Source organism: Hemiscyllium ocellatum, chromosome 9, assembly GCF_020745735.1.
Source record: "Hemiscyllium ocellatum isolate sHemOce1 chromosome 9, sHemOce1.pat.X.cur, whole genome shotgun sequence".
Taxonomy (NCBI): Eukaryota; Metazoa; Chordata; class Chondrichthyes; order Orectolobiformes; family Hemiscylliidae; genus Hemiscyllium; species Hemiscyllium ocellatum.
The window spans coordinates 58,811,410-58,833,865 of record NC_083409.1 but is presented as its reverse complement, the minus strand read 5'-3'; the positions used below and the strand labels follow the sequence as shown (position 1 = coordinate 58,833,865).

General features: G+C 41.9%; 1 protein-coding gene across 1 annotated transcript in view; it reads right to left on the bottom strand.

Annotated features, from left to right (window-relative positions):
* Positions 1-20,182, bottom strand: part of sgip1a (SH3GL interacting endocytic adaptor 1a) — a 217,083-nt gene extending 196,901 nt beyond the window's left edge. Inside the window, exon 1 of the mRNA XM_060829768.1 lies at positions 20,114-20,182. Within this exon, the coding sequence (XP_060685751.1) occupies positions 20,114-20,123 (10 nt within the window). The 5' untranslated portion in view covers positions 20,124-20,182. The remainder of the gene's footprint in view (positions 1-20,113) is intronic.
* Positions 20,183-22,456: the final 2,274 nt, after the last annotated feature.

Below are 22,456 nucleotides of genomic sequence, written 5' to 3'. Positions count from 1 at the left end.
CTTGCTTCTCGGTTGCTGCCAACCTGTTGTGCATTTCCAGCACCACACTAGTCTTGACTCGAATCTCCAGCATCTGCAGTCCTCACTTTCACCTAATAAGAATCAGCAAACTACAGCCAACACAATCATACTGGCTTGGCAAATCAGGAATTTTAACCATCTAATTTCTCAGGGAGGGAGGAGAGAATTGAAAGTGGTGTATAAATAAATAAATATTATTAAATTAATAAACCGATCTAAGTGTATTTTAATAAAGGCAGTTGCTGATCAATAGCAAGATTCCAAAGTTGCCACTCGAAGATAAAAGGGAAATTTTGGATTTTTCTCAATGTTGAGATTCCAATTTACTTTCTCACCATGTTTTCCCAACTTTCTCACCACTGCTGAAAGCTAGTCATGGTCACAATGGTCCCAGCATGTTTAAAACCCAGCTGCACACCACTTCAGATACTGCAAGTCAGGAATGACCATTCACATTGGGGTGAATACCTCTATGCTCAAGGCATGACACAGTGGAAAGGAAATCTCACTCCCCTCCTTCACAGACAGGGATCTCTAGGCCTTGGTGGACGCAGTGTCAGAGAAGAGAGAGCTGTCCATTATTCGGAGGATCACAACAGGATGCCCCACGCCAGACAACAAGGTCGGACACAAATCACAGCTGGGTCTACCATCTTCTCTGTTACCGCATGTTCATGAGGCCATCACTCACGGTAACCCTGCTACTGCATTCTTCTCACCAGGACTCATGGACTACACAGTTCTCACTACAATTTCATGCAGCCTGTCCACTCAAGCTCTCAATCGCCTCAAACTACTAACCTTTCCTGTCCTCTGTGTTTCTTACTCACTCACTCACCAGGGATACATCAATACTTTTCCTGATCATGCATCATCAATTGCTATTGGAACCACTCTGAACATACTCAACCTATCTCTTTATTTCACTGCAGAGCAAAACCCATCCCATTGATTCTGCCCAGCATCCTTACTGACCTACCTATAATCAGCAGGCTGGTTGCAGCTGATCTGCAGGACTATGGCTCAAACCCAGACCTTAAGTACATGGCTCCCTGGATTCTGGAAGGAACAAGCACCTGAATCACTATGGATAATATCCTAGACTATAAAATGACCAGCCACTTGACTAGCTGTGGCACTACCCCCTTTGCAGTCCCTCTTCAAATTACAGTCACTAAGGACTGTTCCCCTTTGGCTTTCACATGTGGCCCTTTGCTTGAAGCACATGTCGTGTGTTTGTCACATGAACTGCTGGCATATGTTGCAAGTATAATGTTGGCACGGCACAGAGTCACATTGCAACAAATCCACTGACTGCTCAGTGCTTTCCACAGTAACAAGCTGCCTGCTTCGCCATCTGCTAATAAGATCCTGTGAGCTAAGAAAGCAATTGAGGCTCACAACTTGTGAATCATAGATAAAGTCAATGAACGTTCTCTAAGAAAACTAGCTAAGACATGTTTTCTATGCAGATGTATGAAATATGTGTTTATCCCGCTAGTGAAGCGACTTGCCCTAAGGTGACAAGTCATCACCCTTAGGAGCTATAGCAAATGTGCTTTTATATACTTGTATGTTCAATATTTGTTATAAGAGGTTGACCACAGAATCCTGCCTAACTATATTAATGCCAATCGCCACCTTCCTAAAAACTTTAACTCAACTTAATCTGAGAGAACATTTAAAAAACAATGAGAAAAAAGGCTAAAGCACCAAAGCATCAGGACTTTGCTCTAGCCACTCTGCCAGTAAAGGTACAAGAGTGGTCGCTGAATATATTCACATGCAAAGATAACCATTCTGTTCAAATTCTAGGTTCTGCACTCCCACTCTAACAGTACATCAGTAGCAGCTGCCCTAAGAGGATTGGTTAGCTCAGTTGGCTGGATGGCAGATTTGTGTTGCAGTGACACCAACAGCAAGGGTTCGATTTCCATACCGACTTTACCATGAAGGACTCTCCTCCCTTCACCGAAGGCATGGCGACCCTCGGGTTAAACCAACACCAGTTGCCTCTCTCTCAATCTCGAATGAGAGATCAGTCCTCTGGTCTGGTAAGATTATGGCAACATTACTTTTCACCAAACACTGCAGAGAAATTGGAAAATGTTAATGCCATCATTAGGTCTCACATATACGCTCACAATCCCTCACACTGTTCAGATACATTGGATATAGCAGGCTTAGCATTAACAATGTACAATGTGGACCTCAAGTATCTCCACCTAGTGGTGATTCAAAGTGATGGGGAGCTGCTTTCCCAATATACAGACAATGATGAGATAACAAAATATCGAAACATGGCAAATATAAACAAGCACTCATTTCTAAAATTACAACAATCAACCTTGAATAAAAATGTTGACAAGGACAATATAATAGATTTGTCAGATTAATTAAAAAACCTTTGACAGTTTTGGCCAAGGTGCTACATGGCATCTATGTGAAGTCAGAGGAGTGGGTAGTTTGAAGTATAACCAGTGTGCAAGAGTTTAAGGATTTTTTTCAGGTATTCTCACAACTTTATCTCACCCCACTCATAGGAGTTCAGAAGTAAACTCGACAGGATGTGTGTTATGGTTCCCAGCAGGAAGGTTGCCCTGGTAACCTTGGGAGCAAGAGGAGGCCCTTAAGTGGGCTTAATTATCCATGAACCATCCTACAATGATGGGAATGAGGATACAGGCAGAATACCAATGAGATCCTCATCCTACACCCACTAACTCAGAGTCCCTTTTGTTAGGACGCAGGCATCTTTGGCTTGCAGCATTTGTTGGCCATCCCAAATTGCCCAGTGGGCAGTTAAGAGTCAACCATGTTGTAGAGAGTCTGTAGTTACGTGTAGGCTGGACCAGGTAAGGATGACAGATTGCTTTCCCTGATGGACAGGAGTGAATCAGATGGCTTGTTCTGACAATTTGGTGGTCATCATCCAACCATTAATTCCAGATATTTTATGGTGTTCAAATTCCACCATCTGCCAAAGCAGGATTTGAGCCCGGGTCCCTAGAATATGAGCTGAGCTTTGAATTAACAGTATAGTGATAATACCACTAAGCCACCACTTCTGGTCTCTATAAAGAAACTTCATGGAAGCATTCCATCACAGTACCCTTCCTTTTAAGTTTGTTGCAGTCCCAGCAGCAGCCAACATTCCCAGTGGCAATGCTGTGATCAAAGTGCTGCTGTCCATTTGTTTGGACATTAGTTCTCAAAGACAGTGCTTCCTCCCCAACGGGATTAAAAGGCCTGTCCCAAGTCAGACAATGGCCTCAAAAGTTGTCAAATGACAGTAGCGCGATCAAACAAAGGTGAGCTCAAAGTGAACTATAAAAATCAGGGTGTGGGAGACTCTTTCCCCCCCCACGAAAAATCCAGCACAAATAGACTGAAAATAGGCAGACAACTGGGTTTTTTCATACTGGTTTTGTGAACGATAAACAGCAGCACAAGTTGATTGGTCGATAAGTCCATTTCAGTTTTGTAACTTTTACATAAATCAGTGCTCAGAGGCTTGAAAGATAAACAATTTGAATTTATAACAATTTTAGCATTGAGATATCCCAAGGTTCATCATAGGAGCATTAAAAGTCATTACCAAACTAATTGTGCAGCTTTCAGGGAGTTAGGAAGAAAATGATAAAGAAGGACCCAGACAGCAGTAATCTCAGAATTACTCCCAGTGCCACGTGCCAGTGAGCATAAGAACAGGAGGATTATTAGTTGAACACATGACTAGAGAACCAGTGTTGGACTGAGGGAACCAGATGACTGAGGAATTGGGACCAGTTCTGGGACAGGTTGGACCTGTACATACTGCATGGGTTGTACTTTAATTAGGTTGAGACAGATCTCGCTGGAGGTAGATTTACTACCGCTCTTTAGGTGGGTTTATACTAGCTTGTGATGGGAATGGGAACCTTCTCAAATTGGAAGAAAGTAAAGTTGGTAACTTTAGAATGGTAGGGAGACTAGTGGATAGGAGAAACAAAGCTTAACATTGAGTATGCTTTGAAAGTACAATGATATCAAAAAGGCAAAGTTAAGAATTGTTATGAATGATGTGCATTCAAGTAGACTAAGTACATAATCCAAAAAGGTAAGAGAGAGATACATGGATAGAATTTAAATTGTCATTACAGTAACATGGCTGCACTGTGACCAGGGCTGGGAACCAAGTATTCAAGCATATTCAACTTTTAGGAAAAACAGAGAGGGGGAAGGGGGAAAATTGTACTGACAATAAATGGTTGGGTTCAATGCATTGGTAAGGGAGCTTCTCGGATTAGAGGAACAATGCATGGAGTCTGTTCAGGTAGAACTCAGAATCATCCACACAAATTGGTTGTAGTTATATCTAAAAACATCAAATAATACTGGTAAAACATTGTATTAAATCAGGAGATAAGAGAAGCATGTAGCTTGGGCAACACACTCCACGCTTAACCCCGCCCCCACACTGAGCTTCGTCACCACGTCTAACCCCGCCCCTATGTCGATCTCTGTCCCCGCCCCCTAACCCCGCCCCCACCCCCAGCTCCAGTCCCACACCAAGTCCGAGCTCCCAACCTTGCCGGATCTTCACCATCCCTCCGGACCTCCCCCTCTCTGAGGATGAAAGATCAGTCCTCAGCAGAGGCCTCACCTTCATTCCTCTACGCCCTCGGATCAATGAGTTCAACACGCGCCGAGATATTGAACAATTCTTCCGCCGCCTTCGCCTCCGTGCCTACTTTTACAACCAAGACTCCCGCCCACCCCCTGACGACCCCTTCTCCCGCCTCCAACACACCCCATCCACCTGGACACCCTGTGCTGGCCTCTTACCTGCCCTCGATCTATTTATAGCCAACTGCCGCCGCGACATTAACTGACTCAACCTGTCCACCCCTCTCCCCCACTCCAACCTCTCACCCTCAAAACGTGCAGCCCTCCACTCCAACCCCAACCTCACCATCAAACGGGCAGACAAGGGAGGCGCGGTAGTAGTTTGGCGCACCGACCTTTATACCGCTGAGGCCAAACACCAGCTCGCGGACGCCTCCTCTTATCGCCCCCTTGACCATGACCCCACCTCCCACCGCCAAACCATCATCTCCCAGACCATCCATAACCTCATCACCTCAGGGGATCTCCCATCTACCACCTCCAACCTCAGTCCCACAACCCCGCACCGCCCGTTTCTACCTCCTGCCCAAAATCCACAAACCTGACTGCCCCGGCCGACCCATTGTCTCAGCCTGCTCCTGCCCCACCGAACTCATCTCCGCGTACCTCGACACGGTTCTGTCCCCTTTAGTCCAAGAACTCCCCACCTACGTTCGACACACCACCCACGCCCTCCACCTCCTCCAGGATTTTCGCTTCCCCGGTCCCCAACGCCTTATCTTCACGATGGACATCCAGTCCCCGTACACCTCCATCCCTCATCACGAAGGACTCAAAGCCCTCTGCTTCTTCCTTTCCCGCCGCACCAACCAGTACCCTTCCACTGACGCCCTCCTTCGACTGACTGAACTGGTCCTCACCCTGAATAACTTCTCTTTTCAATCCTCCCACTTCCTCCAAACTAAAGGAGTTGCCATGGGCACCCGCATGGGCCTCAGCTATGCCTGTCTCTTCGTAGGATATGTGGAACAGTCCATCTTCCGCAGCTACACTGGCACCACCCGCCACCTTTTCCTCCGCTACATCGATGACTGTATCGGCGCTGCCTCGTGCTCCCACGGGGAGGTTGAACAGTTCATCAACTGTACTAACACCTTCCATCCCGACCTCAAATTCACCTGGACTGTCTCAGACTCCTCCCTCCCCTTCCTAGACCTTTCCATTTCTATCTCGGGCGACGGACTCAACACAGACATCTACTATAAACTGACTGATTCCCACAGCTACCTGGACTACACCTCCTCCCACCCTGCCCCCTGTAAAAACGCCATCCCATATTCCCAATTCCTTCGTCTCCGCCGCACCTGCTCCCAGGAGGACCAGTTCCAATACCGTACAGCCCAGATGGCCTCCTTCTTCAAGGACCGCAGAATCCCCCCAGATGTGATCGACAATGCCCTCCACCGCATCTCCTCCACTTCCTGCTCCTCCGCCCTTGAGCCCCGCTCCTCCAACCGCCACCAAGACAGAACCCCACTGGTTCTCACCTACCACCCCACCAACCTCCGTATACAGCGTATCATCCGCCGTCATTTCCACCACCTCCAAAACGGACCCCACCACCAGGGATATATTTCCCTCCCCTCCCCTATCAGTGTTCCGCAAAGACCACTCCCTTCGTGACTCCCTCGTCAGGTCCGCACCCCCCACCAACCCAACCTCCACTCCCGGCACCTTCCCCTGCAACCGCAGGAAATGTAAAACTTGCGCCCACACCTCCTCCCTTACTTCTCTCCAAGGCCCCAAGGGATCCTTCCATATCCACCACAAATTCACCTGCACCTCCACACATGTCATCTATTGCATCCGCTGCACCCAATGTGGCCTCCTCTATATTGGGGAGACGGGCCACCTACTTGCGGAACGCTTCAGGGAACACTTCTGCGACACCCGGACCAACCAACCCAACCACCCCGTGGCTCAACAATTTAACTCTCCCTCCCACTCCACCGAGGACATGCAGGTCCTTGGACTCCTCCATCGGCAGAACATAACGACGGTTGGAGAAAGAGCACCTCATCTTCCGCCTGGGAACCCTCCAACCACAAGGAATGAACTCAGATTTCTCCAGTTTCCTCATTTCCCCTCCCCCCACCTGGTCTCAGTCGGTTCCCTCAATTCAACACCACCCTCCTAACCTGCAATCTTCTTCCTGACCTCTCCGCCCCCACCCCACTCCGGCCTATCACCCTCACCTTGACCTCCTTCCACCTATCACATCTCCATTGCCCCTCCCCCAAGTCCCTCCTCCCTACCTTTTATCTTAGCCTGCCTGGCACACTCTCCTCATTCCTGATGAAGGGCTCTGGCCCGAAACGTCGAATTTCCTGTTCCTTGGATGCTGCCTAACCTGCTGTGCTTTAACCAGCAACACATTTTCAACACACTTATGAGTGACTTAGATCTACATATAGTGGGTTGACCACAAGCTGTGGAGGACATGTTGCTGGAATTTGCTAAGGATGGGTGTTTAAGAGCAGTAAGTTAAGGCAACTGGAGGGCATATTAATGCAGATCTACTATTACGCAATGAAAAAGGGCTAATTAATAAATTCATTGTGGTCACTCATCTCTAAAAAATGTTCTTTCACAATAAAACAGAATTTTACATTATGTTTGAAGGTGAGGTAGGTCATTCTGAAGTGAACATGGTAAATATGAATAAAGGAAATTACGATGGCATGAGGCATAAATTGGCTGAGGTTGATTAAGAAATTATTAAAAGGCATGAAAATACATATTCAATGGATAGAGCTTTTTAAAAGCTATGACATGGCTTACAATGACTATACATTCTTTTCAAGGTATAAAAATTAAAAAAAAGTCAATGAACCATGGCTAACAAGGGAAGTTCAGGATTGTATAAGCAGCAAAGAAAAGGCCAATAAAAGTTGCCAGAAAGAACAGTAATTCTAGATTGGTAGGATCATAGACTACAACAAAGGCTAAGAAGATTGATAAGGAAAGGCAGAATAGAATGAATGCAATAGAGCAAAAACCATAAAAACCAGACTGTAAAACCATCTATAGGTATGAATGAAGGAAGCAGAATCAGAAGCATTCATAATGGTGAAAAGAAAAATGGCAGAGAAGCTAAACAATTACTTTGTGTCTGTTTTCAGCAAGAAAGATAGCAGAAATCACCATGTGCCAAAAGATTCATGTGGCTAGGGAGAACGAAGAGTTGAAGGAAATTAGTTTCAGCAAGAAGATGATTGTATTGGAGAAATTAATGGGACTGAAAGTTGATAAATCCCCAGAACCTGAAGGTCCCTATTTGTAGACTGTTATAGAGTCATAGAGATGTACAGCATGGAAACAAGACCCTTCGGTCCATGCTGACCAGATATCCCAACCCAATCTAGTCCCACCTGCCAGCACCCGGCCCATATCCCTCCAAACCCTTCCTATTCATATACCGATCCAAATGCCTCTTAAATGTTGCAACTGTACCAGTCTCCACTACATCCTCTGGCAGCTCATTCCATACATGTACCACCCTCTGCGTGAAAAAGTTGCCCCAGAGGTCTCTTTAAGATCTTTCCCCTCTCACTCTAAACCTATGCCCTCTGGTTCTGGACTCCCAGACCCCAGGGAAAAGACTGTCTACCTATCCTATCCACGCTGCTCAATTTTGTAGACCTCTAGAAGATCACCCCTCAGCCTCAGACACTCCAGGGAAAATCGCCCCGCCTGTTCAGCTTCTCTCTATAGCTCAAATCCTGCAACCCTAGCAACATCCTTGTAGATCTTTTCTGAACCCTTTCAAGTTTCACAACATCTTTCCAATAGGAAGGAGACCAGAATTGCATGCAATATTCCAACAGTGGCCTAACCAATGTCTTGTACAGCTGCAACATGACCTCCGAACTCCTGTACTCAATACTCTGACCAATAAAGTAAAGCATACCAAACGCGTTCTTCACTATCCTATCTACCTGCGACTCCACTTTCAAAGGAGCTATGAACCTGCACTCCAAGGTCTCTTTGTTCAGTACAAGTCCTGCTAAGATTTGCTTTCCCAAAATGCAGCACCTTGCATTTATCGGAATTAAACTCCATCTGCCACTTCTCAGCCCATTGGCCCATCTGGTCCAGATCCTGTTGTAATCGGATGTAACCCTCTTCGCTGTCCACTACACCAAATTTTGTCATCATCTGCAAACTTACTGACTGTACCTCTTATGCTCACATCCAAATCATTTATGTAAATGACAAAAAGTAGAGGGCCCAGCACCGATCCTTGTGGCACTCCACTGGTCACAGGCCTCCAGTCTGAAAAACAACCCTCCACCATCACCCTCTGCCTTCTACCTTTGAGCCAGTTCTGTATCCAAATGGCTAGTTCTCCCTGTATTCCATGAGATCTAACCTTGCTAATCAGTCTCCCATGGGGAACCTTGTCAAACGACTTACTGAAGTCCACATAGATCACATCTACTGCTCTGCCCTCAATCTTCTTTGTTACTTCTTCAAAAAACTCGAAATCACATTTGTGAGACATGATTTCCCACGCATAAAGCCATGCTGACTATCCCGAATCAGCCCTTGCCTTTCCAAACACATGTACATTCTATCCCTCAGGATTCCCTACAACAACTTGCCCACCACTGAGGTCAGGTTCACCGGGCTATAGTTCCCTAGGTTGTCTTTACCGCCCTTCTTAAACAGTGGCACCACGTTTGCCAACATCCAATCTTCCAGCACCTTACCTGTGACCATCGATGACACAAATACCTCAGCAAGAGGCCCAGCAATCACTTCTCTAGCTTCTCATGGAGTTCTTGGGTAGAACTGGTCAGATCCTGGGGATTTATCCACCTTTAACCATTTCAAGACATCCCATACTTGCTCCTCTGTAACCTGGACATTTTGCAAGATGTCATCATCTATTTCCCTACAGTCTATATCTTCCTTTTCCACAATAAATACTGATGCAAAATATTCATTTAGTATCTCCCCCATTTTCTGTGGCTCAACACAAAGGCTGCCTTGCTGATCTTTGAGGGGCCCTATTCTCTCCCTAGTTACCCTTTTGTCCTTTAATATATAAAACCCCTTTGGATTCTCCTTAATTCTATTTGCCAAAGCTATCTCATGCCTCCTTTTTGCCCTCCTGATTTCCCTCTTATACTCCTACTTCCTTTATACGCTAAGGATTCACTCTACCTATCCTATCGATACTGGACATATGCTTCCTTCTTTCTCTTAATCAAACCCTCAATTTCTTTAGTCATCTGGCATTCCCTATACCATCAGCCTTTCCTTTCATCCCAACAGGAATATACTTTCTCTGGATTCTTGTTATCTCATTTCTGAGGCTTCCCATTTTCCAGCCATCCCTTTACCTGTGAACATCTGCATCCAATCAGCTTTCAAAAGTTCTTGCCTAATACCGTCAAAATTGGCCTTTCTCCAATTTAGAACTTCAACTTTTAGATCTGATCTGTCCTTTTCCATTACAATTTTAAAACGAATAGAATTATGGTCACTAGCCCCAAAGTGCTCCCCCACTGACACCTCAGTCACCTGCCCTGCCTCGTTTCCCAAGAGTAGGTCAAGTTTTGCACTTTCTCTAGTCGGTACATCCACATACTGAATCAGAAAATTATCTTGTACACACTTAACAAATTCCTCTCCATCTAAACTTTTAACACTACGGCAGTCCCAGCTGATGTTTGGAAAGTTAAAATCCCCTACCATAACTACCCTATTATTCTTACAGATAGCTGAGATCTCCTTACAAGTTTGTTTCACAATTTCCCTCTGACTATTAGGGGGTCTATAATACAATCCCAATAAGGTGATAATCCCTTTCTTATTTCTCAGTTCCACCCAAATAACTTCCCTGGATGTATTTCCAGGAATATCCTCCCTCAGCACAGCTGTAATGCTATCCCTTATCAAAAAGGCTACTCCCCCTTCTCTTTTGCCTCCCTTTCCATCCTGGAACATTAAGCTGCCAGTCCTGCCCATCCCTGAGCTATGTTTCCGTAATTGCTATGACATCCCAGTCCCATGTTTCTAACCATAGGAGGTGGCTATAGAAATAGTTGATGCATTGGTGAATATCTTCTATAAATTTAAAAAAGATAAATTCTGGAAAGACTGAAAGATGGTAAGATTCACCTCATGGTTTAAGAAAGGAGGGTGAGAGAAAATAAAGAACCACAGACCCGTTCACCTTACATCACTGAAAGGGAAAATACAACAATTTATTATAAAGAATGAGACAAATAGACTAGGAGAAAGTGAGGACTGCGGATCTAGAGATCAAAGTTGAAGAGTATGGTGCTGGAAAAGCACAGATTAGATTACTTACAGTGTGGAAACAGGCCCTTCGGCCCAACAAGTCCACACCGACCCGCCGAAGCGCAACCCACCCATACCCCTACATTTACCCCTTTACCTAACACTACGGGCAATTTAGCATGGCCAATTCACCTGACCCGCACATCTTTGGACTGTGGGAGGAAACCGGAGCACCCGGAGGAAACCCACGCAGACACGGGGAGAACGTGCAAACTCCACACAGTCAGTCGCCTGAGGCGGGAATTGAACTCAGGTCTCTGGCGCTGTGAGGCAGCAGTGCTAACCACTGTGCCACCGTGCCGCCCCATCACTGTGCCAGGAAGTATCCAAGGACCAGGAGAGTCGAGGTTTCGAGCATAAGCTCTTCATCAGGGATGCGTGGGAGGATTCAAAGGATTCATCAGACTTTCCTGATGAAGAGCTAATGCTCAAAATATTGACTCTCCTGCTCCCTGACCAGCTGTGCTTTTCCAGCACCACACTCTGACTCAGGCAGAAATAGACACCTGGTTGATAATGGTCTGATTGGGCATAATCAGCATGAATTTGTGCATGGGAAACAATGCTTGACAAACCTAAATGACAATTGTGTTGTAAGGAAAATGTAAAGCTCCATCAGGAGGATTTAGACAGGCTTAACTGCATGGACAAGAACGTGACAGATGGAATAGAATGTAGAAAAATGTGACCTTATCTACTTTTGCAGGAAAAACAGATGGACAGAGTATTTCCTAAATGGTAAGAGAGTTTGGAAAGTATAGGTGTTCAAAGGCTCCTTAGGTGTGCTTGTCACAAAGTCACTGAGGCTAATATGCAGGTGCAATGACAGAATATTGGCCTTCCATGCAAAAGGATTTGTGAATAGGAGTACTGAAGTTTTACAGGATCTTGGTTAGACCACACCTGGTCTCCTTATCTCAAGAAGGACTTCTTGCCAGAGAGGGAGTGCAAAAAAAAAAGGTTTACAAGATTTTGACCTGGGATAGCAGAACTCTCCTATGAAGAGATATTGAACAAACGGAGTATATATTTTGCAGCACTTAGAAAAATTATTTCATTGAAACTTACAAAATACTTAAAAAGGGATAGACAAGTAAATGCAAACTGTTTATCCCCCCGTCCAAGGAGTCTAGAACCAGGGAGCATACTTTTGAAATAAGGGGAAAAAAAAAGAGAGTGCCACGTATGTCCGAGATGAGGAGTCTGTTTCATCACAGGGTTGTGACTTTGAACTTTCACAGCTGACTGAGACGAATTCTGTCTTTTATTATTTTTAAGATAGAGATTGACAGATTTTTGACTTACCAGTGATTACAGGAATATGGGAATGGGGTGAGTAAAGGCATTGAAATGTTCAATCAGACATTATTCTGTTGTTTCATTGGGTAGGCTAGACAGTCTGAATTGCCTTTCCTCCTCTTATATTCCTATTAGAAGAGGTCAATAAAGCTTGATCAAACAGTGGATTTTAAAATGTAGCATCATAGAGGAGGAGACAGTCGAGGAGACTTTTCAGTTCAAATTCCAGGAAAGGCCACCACTGCTAGGACTTAGAAAATTAAAGAAACGTAGACCTAAGTATTAGAGATGACAAAAATTGGTCGTTACGAAAAGGGTGAGGAAGTTGAGGCTATGGAAGGAATTAAAAATTCCAATGAGAACCTTAAATTTAATGCTCACAAAACTACATAGACATTAGCTCCATTTAGTCAATGGCTGCCCATTTACTGTCTATTGCACACTATTTGGCATGGAAAGGCCTACAGGGCTAGCAGTCATTTGTACTCTCTGCAGGTAAAAAAAAAAATGGAGTTTTCTCCAACAACATTGTGTAACATAAGTTTATTTAAGGTGTCCTTTGTTGGCTTTGAAGCTTTTCAGATAGGTTAACAAACTTAAACCATACTACGTTTTATAATAGTGCAATGATTCCTAACATCATCTCTAACTTTTCATTAAAATACTATAGAAACATCTTTTGATAAATTTTCCCCAAAATATTTTGTGCCATAACATTTGGTCTGAATGACAAAAAAATGGAATCAAATATAACATTCTGCTTTCCAAGTTCAGTGTGTCTTAAGATGTTTATAGGGACTTGTTTCATCTCATTAATTTCTCCTTCCATTTCACCAAAAGGAAATACGTTGAGCCTGAAAGTGTCAGTTGTACATGATTCTGAAAGTTAATATTGAAATGTGTCATAAACACTACCAAATGGACTTGGGGCAGAATAGCTTAGAATGTCGAAGGAATGAGACCTGACATCTGCTCTTTCCCAAATCTCCATGATAAATATCTATCACATCAGGTGTACCTTTAAACTATTTGCTAAGAGGCTAATACACCCAGGGAGGAGGAAATCGAATCAACTCCCCTCTCTCCATCATTCACAACATTTTCTTCATTTTTAGCATGCAGCCAATTAAAGTGTAGTTCACTAGAAAATGAAACAGTCAATTGTCAAGATTTTCCTGAGTGCGTGATATCTTGTATTGTATATTACACATTTTACCAGAAAAAAAGCTGGAAAATGGAAGCTGCAGAGAAATAACGTTTTGTTCTATAACTTGCAGTAAAAGTAGAATGGTGTGGCATGCGATTATTTGTTACACAAGAGCATGTAATCTTTTTTGCTGCAACTAGATTTGATACTTCATTAAGATAATCCTGAACCAGGTGTTTTTGGTTTGCGAAAGAAACTGCTTTGCAACAGCTTTTGGATTAGTTTCAACTAGCAGTTTGTCACAGAACAAGAGAAGCCTGAGCAGTCAGATGTCAGACCTCCAAAAGCCAGGAAGCAAGCCAGATTATTCTCCCTTTCTCACTGAATGGGAAAAAAAAACACCGAAATACATTGAAAAGACAAAAACTTTGAAATCAAGCTAGGACCCATGTTTAGCTGGTTACCAATTGAGGATTTCTGCAGTCAACTACAATGTGATTCAATTGATTTGGTCTCTTAATCCATCAAATTTGTTCATTTTTGCTTTTATTTTCCACCCATCATTGCCTTATCAGACTTGTTTGTCCTATTTGTGACTTGATGTGTCTGAATTTGGGTTTAAAGGGAATATAGTTTAAGTTTGCATATTATTGATTAATAATTAATCCTGCCCTTTTTGTAATAAATATATATTTGTCTTATTGTTCATTGATAAAGCCCGGTGAGTGTGTTTATGTTGAATAGTGGTCACAGTTAGACATTATTTGTCTTAAGAGTGAAATATGACCAATTTAAATCACTATTTGCAGTGCACTCTTCCCAAGGTTAGGACAAGTGAAAGGAAATAAAAAGGACAAAAATAAAACAAAAGCAAGATAACTTTGGATGCTGAATGTCTGAAACAAAAACTGAAACTGCTAGAAAATCTCAGCAGGTCTGGCAGTATCTGTGGAGGATATCAAAATTAACATTTCAGGTCCACTAAGACTTCTTTAGAACTGATGGTAGCTAGCAATAGGATGTAAAAAAAAACTATCTTTTCCTAGATACAATCAGATCTAAAGAAGGGTTAGTGGACCCAAAGCATCAACTGATTTCTCTCCAAAGATGCTGTCAAACCTGCTGAGATTTTCCAGTAATTTCTGTTAGACAGAGACAGAGACCATACCAAACACAAGTACACATACAGCTTACTCATTTCCACAGAAGTAGCTGAATGTGTAGATAAGTTGAAATTTCAAGATAGATACAGAGAAAGACAGCTAAACAGACAGAAGGAAAAAACAACTGTTGAAGTAGGATTCACTATGTATTTTGGAGTCAAGTTCCATTGTCTTTCCAAGCTAGGTAACAAACTGAAGCCTTTCATCTCCCAATATGTGAGATATCATACACGTGAATTGAAAAGATATGAAAATGTCCACACTGACTCAACTGGCTAGTTTCAGTGCTCATAATAATGAAAATGATATTTTCAAATATATCATTTACTCTATAAAAAGAAAGTGATGCAAAGCTTGCCTCAATTTGTGGTCAGATTACTATTGCATCCATTTTAGGTCCTTTGTTTCTTAAGTACCATTGTTATACCTGACACCATTCATGGATAAAAATCAGATAAGTGGTTAAAATTCAACTGTTCATTTTACCATGATTGAAACAATACAATAAATCAAATTCTGTTAATTACAAGTGAATTTTCTAGATTGGCCATGAAGTAGTTTCTTGTACTGCACCTAGGCCTAGCAGGCCCTGTAACTTCCTACACTTGTAGAGAATGGTGGCAGCAACCTTCATCAGGATCATTAGCTCAGACTATGTAGTAAGCTGGCCTATACCCACAACAGTGTGCTCAACTAACATTGGACTAAAGTTGCAGTTTGATGATTTTTCTCTCTCCCCAGCATTGACATCTCTACATTCAGAAGCAAGCAACTGAGAAGAGAGCAAGAGGATACAAGATGACTGCAAAACCCATTTAGTGGTTGCAAGCCAGTGAATAATTTCACACTGCAACTGATGTAGGAAAACATGCAAAATATTATTTCAAACACATCATCAAGACTGTAACACAGACTCATGAATGGTGGCATCTCTAAGGGTTAAATTATAAGGAGCAATTAAATAAGATAGGCTTCTAATCCCATATTTCTAGAATAGATGTTTAAAAGGGGGATTCAATTGAGATTTTTAGGATTTCAACATCAGTATTGATCAGAAAAAAGACAACCTTGCCAATTTAGTAAAAACGTCACTACAAGCAAACCATGGTGGAAGTGGATGGTAGAGCACTGAACTATTAGGAGTTAAGTTAGAGAGGATGTATTAGTAGGATACAAACCCAGATGAGACATGTCCTAGGCTACTGAGAGAAGGAAAAGGAGATATTAGAGGCTCTGGCAGTATATCCAGGACTGTCACAGGCCACAAGTGAGGTGTCAAAGGACTGAAGGACTCAAATTAATAATAGGACAATATTAAAATGGGAAACAGGGAGAGACCTGAAAATTACAGGGCAGTCAGTCTAACACTGGTGGCGAGACAGCTAACAGAACGAATCGAGGGACAGAATATATTTACACTTGGAGACATACAGATTAATCCGGGATAACCAGCGTGGATAGTTCAGGAAAGATTATGTTTGAGAAAATTTAACTGAATGTTTTCAGGAAGTCACTGAGACTGCTGACGAGGATAATGCATTTGATATCGTTAACAGCAAGGCCTATGATATGGCCCCTCTTGGAAGGACAGTCAAGAGGGTAAAAACCCGTGGGATCCAAGGTAAAGTAGTATGTTGGATTCAAAAATTTACTGAGAGGCAGGAAGCAGAAGGCAATGATCAAGAAATGTTTCTTGATTGGAAATCTGTTTCAAGTGGAGTTCCATGGGGCTTGATGCTGGTGTGTTTGGGTTTTGTGGTGTATGGACTTAAATGTAGGAAGTATGGTCAAGAAGCTTGTGGATGAAAGAAAAATTAGTAGAGAGGTAGATGGTGAGGATAGCTGTAAGAATATTAATGGGCTGGTCAAGCGGGTAGAGCAATAGCAAATTGAATTCAAGCCAGAAAAATGTGAGGTAGTGCACTTGGAGAGGGCTAACATGATAAAAGATTATGTCATAATTGGTAGGACTCTGGAAGGTACTGGTGATTGAAGGGATCTCAGTGAACATTACTGCATATGTCTGAAGGTAGCAAGGCAGGTATATACATTAGGTGGTGAAATACTTGACTTGTTAGCAAAGGCATAGAAAAAAAAAAGAGCACAGCGATTATGCTCCAACTGTATAAAATACTATCTAGGCCACAATTATTACTGGATGCAGGCTTGGTCACCATATTACAAAGAGGAACATGATTACATTAGACTTAGACTTAGACTTACAGTGTGGAAACAGGCCCTTCGGCCCAACAAGTCCACACCGACCCGCCGAAGCGCAACCCACCCATACCCCTACATTTATCCCTTACCTAACACTACGGGCAATTTAGCTTGGCCAATTCACCTGACCCGCACATCTTTGGACTGTGGGAGGAAACCGGAGCACCCGGAGGAAACCCACGCAGACACGGGGAGAACGTGCAAACTCCACACAGTCAGTCGCCTGAGTCGGGAATTGAACCCGGGTCTACAGGCGCTGTGAGGCAGCAGTGCTAACCACTGTGCCACCGTGATGCAGAGGAGATTTACAGGATTCTGTCTGAACAGGAGGGTCTGAGCTCTGAGAAATGTTTGACTGTTTTCATGGAGCAGTTTAAACTAAGAGGGGAATGACAGAAGTGTATACGCATCCTGGACCTGAGATTACCATGGATGTCCCACCTTCTCAACCTCACCTCTCGCTTGAGACATGATGACTCTTAGGTTAAACCATCACCAGTCCTTTCTCTCAGAGAGCAGCTCTTTGGTCTGCTAGGTTGATGGAAACATTACCTTTATTGGTAAAGGGTATGAGGGTCACAGATAGGTTAGTCGGAAAACTTTTTCCAGCAGTAGGAGATAATAACCAGGGGTCTTTATTTAAAAACAAGAGTTTGAAAGGTAGGGAGAAGTTGAAATGGAACTCTTTTCACCCAGAGGGTGGTGAGAGTCTGGAACTCACTGTTTGAAAGGGTGCTTGAGTCAGACACTCTTCAAAACTTTTAAAGTAGCATTTATATATTTAATTGTGTTGTCATTGTCTCCAGGATTATAGGCCAAGGGCTGGAGTATTGATTTGTATGCTCAGATCTTCATTGGCCATGATGGACCAAATAGCCTCCTTTTTCAAGATAAACACCTTGGAGTTTAATGAGTCCAAATATGGTACCCTTTTGTTTGAAAAGTAATAGATACTAGCCCAAGAAAAAATTCAACATGATGAGCAACTATCAGTGTTAAAGAGATGAAGAAGAAAACATTGTTCATCGAGAAAAAGAGTGGTATTTACTTTTAAACATCTTTATTAGGAATTTCATACATAAATCTGAAATCACTGAGCATTGTTAATAAATCAGTAAAACATTATTTTGTTATTGTTTTAGGAACATTTGATTTAATGAGAATTTGCAATTGAATTAATTGATATAATCAATACTTTATCAGATATTGTGTCTGTTATAAATGCTGTAAGAATAAATTTTGAAGTTTATTGAGGTGCTAGTAACCTAATGGAAGTTGACAGCTTTGGACAATGGCTGTACAACGAAATGAAATTCAATAGTTTTAAAGAGTTGATTTACTCTCCTACATTACTGATCAGCTAGTGAAGGAACAAAGTTAGTTACATGTTTTGCCTAGCTCTTGAAAAAGATTGTGTATTTGAAAAGTACTAGAATCTTTCAGGTTCACCAAATGTATATAGTACCTTTAATCAAGCTATGGCCTGTACCACTCAGATTGGCCTAAAAGTGGGATAAAAACTCATTGTTTTGACTTGTACAATAGTTCAACATGGAGAAACAATGACTTTGACTTCATACCTCAGCAAGTTACGCTACTTTCAAACATCAGAAAAAAACTTTTAATGTCTGTACAAATCATAGCACAAAAAGGAGGATATTAGTCACATAGGACCTATAGTCTTACATTTCTATTAACTAAGCATTCGAATGAAAAAATATGGGATAGGTTTATAAGTGATCCAAATAGGGATGTGGATATACAATGCCACTTACAGCCCTTCAAGTGCTTTTCTATCAACTTTTGTTTTTACAGAATGAGGCTGTCTGGCTCGGATTGAAAATAAAGTTTTCATTCCACTCAAGCAAAAACAGTTCCATGTTTCTTCCAGAATAGCAAATAAATGCTTATTCCAGAAAAAGACAGTAAATTTTCAACTAACTTTAAATTGCATATTTACAAATTTTGATATGTTCCGATTGTTAATAGAGGATAATGTTAGAGTTCTTTTTAATTAAACTCATTTTTTTTACCAAAGTGTAAAATCATTTTTCAACCCATTCATGTTTCCTTTTTATTAGCTTAGTTAGAATTTTGATGGACTTATTTGTAAATATGATCTTGCATCAGTTAATTTCTCTAAAAATGGAAGTTAAAGAATTTAACATTTCTTTGCATAACACAAAAGAGCAGACTGGAGTAGAAGCTGCATCTGAGTCCACTTCACTTTCATAATATCTGAAGTCAAGCTATAGTACATTCTGACCACAAATTGTGGCTGAAGTAATGATTAATCTCCTGTTTAAATTTATTATCATTCCATATCATAGTCTCTGTCAAAACCCTTCTCTTGCTATTCCTCAAATACAGCTTAAAACTTACATTACTTAGAGTGTGGTATTTGGTACCCACCCGTCCTCACTGAACCACGAAGAAGTGGACACCATGCAGCATGGTTTCTGAAAATATTCCTGAACACAAGATGCTAAATTTAAACCACAAGGAGGTTCAGAAAATTGTTGTTTTTGATTAGTTCTCTATGGCAATAAACAAAAAGAAAGATTCAAATTGTGCTTGGTTGCTTAAATAATAATCTAAATGGTTACATCACTCACTTCAAATTAACATGCAATCCTGGTCCAATAGTTAATGTTGACAAAAAAAACCCATAATTTCAGCCATTTTGGTTAAACAAAATATTGTTGATGTTGAAATTATTGTTTTCCATGCAAATAACATGAAATACTCTCACACAAGCTTTACAGTCTCAACATAAAATAAAGAAGCATTTTTGCACATAAGTATGACCAAATTAACTGCTTATCCTCTTTCCAATTTACTGCAATACAGATTTGAATTTGGGTGTACTTTCCCTCTTTGTTTAAATTAGAATTTCAGTTTGAATGGAAAATTGTCTAACAAATTAAAAATTATGCAAAAAAAATTGTATTTGTTCCTGTGAAACAATACAGCCTAAAATATTTAAGAAATGGCAATGCTTAAGCAGGCTCATTAAACTCTCTGATAGGTAAGAAATATGCTGTTCATGACCCAGTACAAAAAATCTGAGGTAATCACTGAGCCTTTCAAGGACCCACAAGGGTCATTTGATTTTAGCTGCTACCTAGAACACAATAGAAATCCAGGCATGGACAAAAAAAAATTAAATGTGTGAACACTCAATTTCTCAACTGCTGATAAGAACTGAAATCCTGGACTTATTTGTATGGCCAGGCATTTCAGTGTGAAGGCGTAAAATATTATATAAGAGGTAGATTCTTACCTTCCATCATGGTGGCAGAATTGCATTCCTCAATCTCCAAAGGTCCTGAAAGACACAGGAAAGCAGGGGCCAGTTATCACATATGAATTCAGTAGGAACGATGATCAGTATCAACTCCTAGCTATCACAGACACCAGTGCAGGATTGAAATCCTGTGCTTATAGGCCATGAATGCTATCGTTGCTGTCAGCTACCGAATCACAGAATGATGCTGATAAAGAGACTGGAAGAGAAAGCTTGCTGAGCTCAACACAAGTGCTATGTTCAGCCAATCCTTTTTGCTTCATACCTAATCACATGGTTTCCATCTCCTGACACAACACCCCTTGGGAACACAGGAAAAAGCCACCTCCCCACCTTCATCTGGTTTGTATACACACACACAAAACCAATCTTCATACCTTGTGACGCACTTCCCCGCTCTATAATCCTACTCGGGTAGACAGATAGATAAGATTCATTATCAGCACTGTCAGATTAATGCAGAAGCTTCTGCTGTCAGCCATCAACTATTGAGCATCCAAAAAAGCCCTTATAGGAATGTAGCATTACCGCAGCTGAACAGCAGTAATTGAGCTACTGCTTTGTTCTTGCGTTAATCGGCGCAGATAATGCATGAGTCCTTTTGTCAAAAGGCTGTTGCACGTTGTTGCCTGTTTTCTCTCTCTCTCTTTCTGTGCCATTGAATAGAAATCAATCCCACTGACGTCACATCATAAACAATTATCCCCAGAAGGATGATAGAGAAAAAAAATCCTCCCAGGCTCCTTCTCGAGAATCTTGGAAATAATGTGCCGTGAAGGAAGCTGCTGTCAAAGGGCAAAAGAATCAGCATAAAGACAAGAAACGCTGTGAATCTATGTGGGAAAATGAATTTCATTCAGACTAGCAGAACACAGTGGGAAACTCTGAATTAATTAAACAGGATATGCATGAATGTTCATGAAGGGAGGATATTGGCAGCTGACTGACACAGATGTCACCTAACGGCTAAACACAGACAAATCTTTTGGAGCCTCTACTACTCTCCATAATATCCTAATAACACAGTTTATATTACTTCCCGAGCATCTCTGAAATCTGCCCATTTTAAGCTTTTTTTTTCAAAAACGTTTTTTCAATTGATGAAAACTTGGAGGTTCAAGTTTGTGCACATGCAGATGAAGCAGTATAATCTTCAACTATAGTTAAACATAAATGCTAATCTATTACTTGAATCATTGATACTCAAAGAGATGTAGGACCAGCCTACCTTCCCTTCACCTGATTTTCTCAGCAGGTGAATATTCTGAATGGGTCTGAATTTCCATTGATGAGCTGATTGTGCCATGGACCTGTTTTTTTAAATGTTCATTTGTAGGATGTATGTATCACTGCCTGGGTCAAATTTATTGCTGTTCCATAATTTCCCTTGAGAAGGTAATGATGTGCCGTTTTTTGAACCATTACAATATAGCTGGCTGAGATATACACCTGTACCGTTAGGAACACAGTTCCAGGTTTTTGAAACAATGACAGTGAAGGAACAGAGCTCTTTTTCTTGTTCGTGGCATGTGGGTGTTGCTGGCAGGGCCAGCACACCTCATTGTCGTTGAGAAAGTGATGGTGAAGTGCCTTTTTGAACCTTTGCAATCTATATGCTATTGGTCGACCCACAATGCTATCATGGAGGTAGTTCCAGCATTTTGACCCAGCAATAGTGAAGGAATGGTGATATATCTCAGGATCATGAGTGGCTTGAAAGGCAACATGTGGGTGGTAGTGTTCCCATATAACTTCTAGATGGAAGTGGTCGTAGGTTTGGAAGATGCTGTTAAAGAGTCTTGGTGAAATTCTGCATTGCATCTTTTTGATGGTTGCTATTGAGCGACTATGGTGAAGGGAGTGAGTGCTTTTGGATGTGATGTCAGTCGAGCAGGCTGCTTTGTTCTGGATGGTGTCAAGCTTCTTGAGTATTGTTGGAGTTGCACCCATCCATGCAAGTGAGGAGTATTCCATCACATTCCTGAATTGTGCCTTGTGGATGGTAGACATCTCTGGGGAGTCAGGAGGTGAGTTACAAGCTGCATGATTCTCAGCCTCAACTTGCTGTTGTAGTCACAGAATTTAGATGGTTAGTCCAGTTCAGTTTCTGGTTAATTTTAAACTCCTAAAAATTGCTGATTGACACATTCAGTAATAGTAATGTTTTTGAATGTCAAGGATCTTCTTCTCTTTTTGGAGATGGTCATTGCCTGGCAATTGTTGGATGTGAATTTGACTTGTCACTTGTCAGCCAGTCAGGATGCTGTGTGGCTTGGAGTGGAATGTGCAGCTAATATTGCTCCCATTCATCTGTTGTTC